This window comes from Nuphar pumila, chromosome 8, assembly GCF_984573655.1.
Source record: "Nuphar pumila chromosome 8, dmNupPumi1.hap1.1, whole genome shotgun sequence".
Lineage (NCBI taxonomy): Eukaryota > Viridiplantae > Streptophyta > Magnoliopsida > Nymphaeales > Nymphaeaceae > Nuphar > Nuphar pumila.
Genome location: NC_143256.1, coordinates 99,659,441 through 99,667,907, shown reverse-complemented (window position 1 = coordinate 99,667,907; position 8,467 = coordinate 99,659,441). Strand labels below are relative to the sequence as shown.

General features: G+C 35.6%; 1 protein-coding gene across 1 annotated transcript; it reads right to left on the bottom strand.

Annotated features, from left to right (window-relative positions):
- Window positions 1–6,671: 6,671 nt before the first annotated feature.
- Window positions 6,672–8,010, bottom strand: LOC149830047 (uncharacterized). Its single transcript, XM_090015363.1, has 4 exons — window positions 7,962–8,010; window positions 7,222–7,278; window positions 6,876–7,161; window positions 6,672–6,759 (listed from the first exon to the last, which is right to left on the bottom strand). Exons 1-4 carry the CDS (start codon window positions 8,008–8,010, stop codon window positions 6,672–6,674), a joined length of 480 nt encoding a protein of 159 aa, XP_089871489.1.
- Between the last annotated feature and the right edge of the window lie 457 nt (window positions 8,011–8,467).

Sequence of the window (8,467 nt, the reverse complement as noted above, 5' to 3'; positions counted from 1 at the left end):
CATTTCGCAGAGTTTCAGTTGATTCAGGACTCTATTTCAGAGCTTCGATTGAGTTAGGACTCTAACTCTAACTACATTTTCTGAATTATTTTCACTAGTATTGAGAAAATCCCTCAAAAACTTTTTTGTTTGGCTTTCAAAAATCTAAATTTTAGAGTTTCAGTTGGTTTAGAACTCTGGTCTAGAGTTTCAGTTTGCTTAGGACTCTATTTTCAAAACCTCTGATTTTCATTCAGTGATTTTAACTCCATTTTGAAACCATTTTTAGTCCTTATTTTAATTTTTTCAAAACCCTGATGTAGGGTCCACTCAGTTGGCACCACATCTGGAGGAATCTTGATCCATTCAGAACTCTGATGGACTCAAAACCTCCAATTTCAAAACCAACCTCAATCTAAACCCCTCTTTGAAAACCTATATTTTCAAATTTTAAAATCGTTTTTGAAAAATCAAGTGAGGCCCACTCTGGGTGGCGCCACATTTAAAGAAATTGGGGTTAGCTTAGGGTTAGTTAGTGTCCTAGTTAGGTTAGGAGTCTAGAAGAGTCCAAACTTGATTTTAAAAGTTAAATTTTTACTTTAGATTTTAAACCTTGATTTTAAAGTTTTAAAAATTAGGGTTTTGAAAAAGCCAAGTGATGCCACATTTGGGGTCTCCTAAGTCATCTAGAACTTCATTAGGTTAATTAGGATAGTTAGATAGAGTTAGTTTAGGTTAGGAGTCTTCACCAAAATCGCCCCCCATGTAGTCATTTTAGGAAAGTTTTAATTAACCTAAAATTCTTTCTAAATTAGTGTTTTCAAAAAGCTATAAAAAGGGGTAAAAGGGAGGGGTCGACCCCTATGCTTTCTCTCTCCCTTTCTTGTTGTCTCTCTCTCCTCTCAGCACCCTCTCCTTCCTCCATTGAAGCTGCAGCCCCCAAGGTAAATTTCTTCCACTTTATTTCATTAATTTTATTCATTTTTTTTTTTTTTGCTTTTTTCTATAGTTTTCACCATTATCGCCCCTTGTGTGTTGGATTCAAGCTTGGCTTTCATCCAAGAACTGTAAAATTGACTCAAGAAAGCAATCTAACACTATTTGAGGGCGTTTTTCATTATTCCAATCCGTTCAAATTGTTGGAAATACCATTTTTTATATTTAAGCCCATTAAAAGATGAGTTTCGCCTATTAAATGGGTTGAATCTCTCTTTGTGAAGGCTAAATCAAATCCAACCATGTATTTCCGATTTTTTTTTATTCTCTTATCATATTAACATTTATTTTGATCATTCAAGCTTCAAATCCAATTTTGTGATATTATTTACATGATTTTTCTATTATTTTTCATATTTAGATTAGGGTTTTTAAACATTTATCGATAATCTATGTATTTCAATCTTGGGCACGCAGAAATCACGTTATTTCATATTTAAGTTTCTGTCAAAAAAATACAATTTTTTTAGGATTAGTTTACGGGTTTTTCAGTGACTTCCCACAAAAAAATTGGATTGTTTTGGATTCTGAAACCCTGTCAAAAAATAGAGAACCGAAACTTAATTTTTAAACCGTGAAATCGGTACGTGGATTCAAGAACAACTTGCTGAGGCAATATCTCCTTCGTCAAGGATCCGATCGATGATCCATAAGTTGCAGTGGTTTTATCTTGATGTCTAGTATTTACTGTAAATGTTTCATATTTTTATACATCTATTTGCTATTTTTCCTCTGTCAAAAAGAATAACTGGTTTTTTAGAGCTTGTTATACCTTGTTCGAACCCTAGATCAACTTGTGTCGGTCATATCTTTCGTTGTGTATATGTTGTCTACTGATAAAATTCTATAATTTTTCAGTATGATTTGCTATTTTTCCCTGTACCCGAAACTGAAATTCTATAAATTAAGCATATATTGCTGGAACAATATCTCCCTAACCAAAAAATGATTTTTCTGATCTGTAAAAGCGAAATCTTTGATAATCTGTCTAGTATCTCTATGTAAATTTTTATGAATTTCTGTGATGATTTGATACCTGATTTGGGTCTCATACTGTGACAGGTATGTGCCTACAGGCAAAATTTTATATTTTAGGGTTTTATTCAATTTTTATGTTAAAATAATGTCAAAAATATATTTTTTGAATGCAATTTAATTTTAAGGTTATCAAAACTATCTATGTCAATTTTTACAGATTTTATAATTAATTTGATATATTATTTGATTAAATCATGAAAACAGGGTGCCCGTAGAGTCCTGGTTCGAGTAAAACACTGGCAAAAATCATTATTTTTATGATATTTTGGTTTTCTTATAAAACGTTTCATGTTTTTAATGATTAATCATGTTTATAATTATGATAGGGTACTCCATACCCGATTTGGTGTTTATTTGAATCCATTTGAGCCCTAAATCCAAAGTTTTACCAAAAAAAATCTGAAAACCCTGATTTCAAGGCCATAGTCTTGTTTTCAGGGATGTTTTTGTCATTTTTCTCCAAATTCTGAATTTCAAAGTTATTTATGTATATTATTTATTTAATTTTGCATCATCTTTTATTATTTTTATCTTAAAAAATATGGAAAATGCTTATATCTAGATAAATCTAGTATTTTCTAGATATTATTGGATAAATCCAGGAAAGCTAACATATTTTCACTAACATGCTTTCTAGTTTTACAGAGACATTCAAGAGTTATTTTATTTTATTTCCTTTTTTCTTTTTATGTAAATTGTAATTGTAAATTTAGAATAAGAATTTACTTTTTCTGCTTAGCTTAGGATGCATTGCATTTTTTTTTATGAATGTCAATGTGTGATGAATGATGATTCACGCATATTTCAAATTCACCATAGTCTACATGAATGGCATGTGCATTAGCTTCTAAGGAGTTGATGAGCTCGGTGGGTTTCGTATTTGTGGCCATAGTCAGAATACGAACAAAACCCAGATTTATCATCTTTTTCTAAGCCACAAATGACCTACACTCTTAAGCATTTTCAGAAATCATTGCATATTTCAAAGTATTTTCTTCTTTTAAAACCAAATGAGATATTATTCAATACATATTCGTGGCCATAGTCAGGGATATGTAGAGAATTTATTTCATCAAAATTTTATAAGGCACATAAATTCCTTTTTCAAATGATCTCAAATTCTTCAGAAAATACTTTTGCAAATTACATTCATTTAAGTTAGACTGCATCATGAAAAGATTTTACAAGGCTACACGCCTCTCTTTTGATCAAATCAAGAATCCAATTTCAAGAAAATCAATTTCTCAAAGTTATCCTGAAATTTCTTCAAAAATTGATTTTCCTCAAAACATTAAGGTTTTCCTTTCATTAAAAAACGATTTTCAAGGTGTCCTCTTTTTTCAAATATTTTAAAGTATTTCAAGCATACATCATGTTTTTCAAGTCAAAATCTTTATGAAATTTATAGCACATGCATGATTCTTTGTGCATTTAGGAAATAGAACATCGATTTAGACAAGTTGAGCAAAGCAAAGCACATGATTGATCCTTGGTTCAATTACCCCTGGTTATGGTGCCAGGAACGGTTGAACCTCGTACCGACATGTGAGTCCCATTCTTCGGAATTATCTCGCATTTTAAAATGGAGGTGAGTTATTTTCAAAAACTTTTTCAAATGTCAGTTTGACTTGCAAAAGTAAAATTTTGCAATGATAGAGAGGCGATTGGTCTGCTGACTTCCCCATCTTCGTAGAAGCTTACGATGTGGTTTTGTCTGTCCTGGAAGAAAGCTAGTCCCATGGTGCACAGGACCATAGCATGTTGTATTCTCTGTTGAGCTGTTGTAGTCAGAGTGTTGACATCCTCATATGTCCCGTACTGATGGTAGAGCTCAAATAGATTGACATATTGGTTTCTGAATTCTTTGATAAGCGGCCATGAACTGTGTCCCACCATCCGTGCCAAAGCATCTCGGGGGTCAAGTCCTTTGATATTGATAAAAAACTACTGCTCTAAGGGGTCATCAGGCTAACTAGCTGACTCAAGTAGACCCATGATATCTAAACATTCGTTTAAGAGCAGCGTCATTTCTCCCCACAAAAACCAAAAGGTGCAGGTGTGAGGATTTCATCGCTCTCTCAGGGCTTGGATAAGATTGACATTGATGATCGGCTTGCCCACTATTGATGTCAGTTTCAATCCATAGTTGCTCAGATGATTCGGAAACATACGGAAGAAATTGGTGAGCTAAGAATAGTACCATCGAAGAAGGAAAGGACCGATGTCAAGGTTTTGATATCCGGGAAGACCGCACCTTATCTCATATGAGATATGGCCCTCAGGGAAAATGGTGTCATTCTAGCTGAACAACATTGGAGCACACTATACAATATGAAGAAGATTAAGACAATAGGATGACAAAGTTTTGAGAAAAAGTGGAGATAATAGATGGCAGGATCGAAATTGAAGATTCGAGATCCAGAATGAGGAGGAAAAACACACATTTGGAGTTTTTGGAAAATAGAGGAAAATTTTGGAAAGACCTCTAGGGTTTGAGAAAATTGTTCTGAAAGAATGCAAAAAAATATAGAAAATAAGCAAGAAACTGTGCAGAATCACATTCATATCACAACAAAACTGCACAAACAAGGATGCGCATACAACACTCCCTAAAAGCTGACTCTATCATGTAAAATTTTTAAAAAAGACTCATAGGACCCTAACCTGACTGTAAGGGTTCAAATCATCTATGTCCAATAAAGATACGTCGATATACTTGAGCTGAAGCTCGATGTACGTGACATAAAAAAATATCTTTGAGGTTCTATGGGTATAGTTTTTCAACATCCTTGAGCGACTGCCGATATACTTTGGACTATGGCCCTCGGTACGTGATAGGGGGTATTAGCCCAGATAAGTGGCCCAGTTGTGAGGTTTTGTCCTGAACTATGGTTTAGGGAGAAAGCCCAGCAACGTGGTGGCTGGGACAATATAGGTGGCGGATGTTTTAAAAATATGAGTCATTCATGCACAAAATCAAAGAGCTCTAATGCATTTTGACCTAAGATGGAGGTTTAAATAATAAAAGAGCATACACTTGCATACAGTGTTTGCATCAACACCTAGATTGAGGAGGGTTCTATTTGACCTAGGTCTAAGTGAGCATGAATAGACCTCTTCAATCAGTCCTATCAAACCATGCCTAAGCCTACATACACCATGTCAGCTGGGTTAGATTCTAGGCTCCTAGGTTCACAAATAAAGGTTGACATTATAGAATAATAGCTTAGAGAATTAAACAAGACAAGTCATAAGTTCAATCAAATTGAAGACAAGTCTCATCACGGTCGCCAAACTTGTTATCATGCAAAATTTTACTTTCACAAGTCAACTGACCTTTTGAAAAAGGTTTAGGAAAACTCGCCTCCGTTTCGAAAAATATGGAAAAAGTTGAGAAATTGGGATCCGCCTGTCGGTACGAGGTTCAATCATTTTTGTCGTCTTAACCAGGGGTAATTAAACAAAAGATTGAACTGTATTGAATGGGGTTCTAGGGTTTCTAAACTCAGATGAACTAAAAAACACTGACTCAACTAGATTCCTAGACCAGGTGATTAAAAACAGACATAATTCTCAGTGAAATGATGAGAATTTCACTGTAGAGTGAAGTGAGTAACGATAATATACTGAGTTTGAGCTAAAATGATGACTAACTGAGCTAAGGTGAATTAAATCAGAAGCTCAATCCTAGTTGGGTTGACAAGGGTTAGCTCAATTCTAACGAAAATGAGCTGAACTGAGCTAAAACAGACTCTAAGAATATGGGAGACAAACTTGAACTAAAACTAGATCACTTGAACTTATAGTGAGCTCAAGTTAGACACAGGGGAATAGGGTCGACTGGAATTAACTGACTCTGGGACAATTGGCTTGAATTCGAGTTAGAAATGAGCTCATTTCTAATAAAATGAACCAAATTTAGCTAAAATAAAATGACATTATTCATCATGAGCTATAAATGACTAACATTCTAACTCTTCTGAAGTTAAAATGAGCTTGGTTGGGTCTAACTAACAGGGTCTAAGGTGACCTAGGGGTAAAATGGTAATTTTACTGATAAAAAGGGGGTGAAATGACACCTAAATTGGAACGAACTTGAAGGTTAGACTCTTACACTGTACTATAAGGTTGGCATCTGTGAAAGAGGGGTGTCTGGAATGGACTTGAAAATTTTGAGGTGTTTACTGTCACCAATAAAGAGCCTTGTATGGAGCCATCCTAATACTAGCATGATAACTATTGTTATACGCAAACCCAGCTAGTGCTAAATATGTGTTTCAATCACCCTTCCAATAGAGAATACATGCTCGCAACATATCCTCTAGGGTCTGTATCATGCGCTCCTACTGTCTGTCAGTTTGGAGACAAAAAGATGTACTAAACTTTAGCTTTGTACCCAGAGCTCTCTGTAATTGTCCCTAAAAATAAGAAGTGAAACGAGGGTCTCAATCAGATATAATCGATAAGGGAATACCGTGCAAACAAACTATCTCCCGAATGTATAACTCCACTAAGTTGTCTAATGACCGACTGATTCGGATGGGCAAAAAATGTGTCGATTTAGTGAGTATATCGACAATCACCTGAATCGCATTGTGCTGGCATCAAGTCCTAGGTAAACCTACAACGAAATCCATTATGATCTGCTCCCATTTCTATTATGGGATCTCCAACAACTGCATCGTACTACCAGATCTTTGATGCTTGATCTTGACCTGCTGGCAAGTCAAATATCTTGAGACAAACCTTGCAAAAAGAAACAATAAGGTCATATAAATCCATAAAACATATTATAAAGTTATTTGGAATCTACTCAAACTACCTACCTAGTGATCTCCTACTTGATTCTATTCCACCAATACCTCCTTTGCAAGTCCTTAAACATCTTAGTGCCACCTAGATATATGGTGTACTTGGCTCTATGAGCCTCCTCCAGCAACTCTTCATTTAATTTGGGATTGTTGGAAACCCAAATAAACTCTTTTATCCATATACTCCCATCTTCTTTCTGCTTAAAGGATGAATGCTCTAATTGAGCAAGAGCCTGCAATCTCTCACACTGGGGCTCTTCCGTCTGGGCTTTGATGATCCGAGCGATGAGATCAAACTGAACGGTCAAACTGGACAACTGAATCACCCCTGCATCAACTGCAAAATGCCGCCAAGACACAAAATCTTCTAACAGTTTTCATCCTGCTCTTAACAAACTAGCTGAAATGCCTCTTGTCTTTCTACTGAGCGTGTCAACTACCACATTGGTCTTCCCTGGATGGTAAGAGATAGCAAAATTATAGTCCTTAATGAACTCCAACCACCTTCGCTACCTCATGTTCAGCTCCTTTTGTGAGAATAAGTATTTTAGACTCTTATGATCTAAGAATACTTGTAAACACCCCAAATTTTCATCATCCATTCTCAGACCATCCCCCTCGTGTGGATGCCAACCCTGATAGGTCAGTATAGGATGCCAACCCTGAGTTTGTTTTAGAAAAATACCATTTTACCAATATTCATTAGGAAAATTATCATTTTACCCCTAGGTCACCCTAGACCCATGTCAGTCAGAGTTAGTCAAGCTCATTCTCAAGCTCAAAACAGTTAGAATGGCAGTCATTTCTAGCTCACCTGAGCTCACGATGAACAAATCATGTTCATTTTTTACCATTTCTGCCAAAATGGGATCATTTCTTCAGAAATGAGCTCATTTCTTACTCAAATCCAAGCCAATTGTCTTCGAGTTAGTCATTCCTAGTCAATCCTATTCCCTTGAGTCTATCTTGAGCTCACCAAGAGTTCGCTCCAGTTTCAGTTCAAAACCACTTCCAAGTGTCTAGGAGCCCATTTCAGCTCTTTCAGCTGAAATTGAGCTGAGTCCAGTCAATTCAGCTAGTGTTTGAGCTTCAGTTTTAGTTCATTTCAGTATTACTGGTTTTTGTTTCAGCTCAAACCCAACTCGTGTTCATAATTCACATCACTCCAGTGACCATTTCTCACCATTTCTCTAAAAATGGCAGCTTTTCTGAATAATTCAGTCGAGGAGTTCAATTGAGTCAGTGTCTTGTCAGTCCAGTTGAGTTATGAAACCCTAGAACCCAGCTCAATCCAATTCATTTCAGTTCAATCCAGGTCAAACCTAAATTTCCAGTGTCACTCTGAGCCCAACAGAGACAAAAATCATTTCTTGAACCATTTTGCCCATTTTTATCAATTTTAACACTTTCTGAACTCGTACAAGTGTCAATCGGGGTCTAATATCCAATTTTTCTTCATTCAGGGTTAGCATTTTGCATGACATTTCATATCATTTCTCATCATTTTTTATCATTTCATAACATTTCATTTCATTTTCGAGATCCAAAACTCTAGTTTTGAAAATTTCAATCCGGATTTGAGTTTTAAAGTTTTCAAAGTTCAACTTCGAACCCTGGGATTTCAAAGTTCAACTTCGAACTCT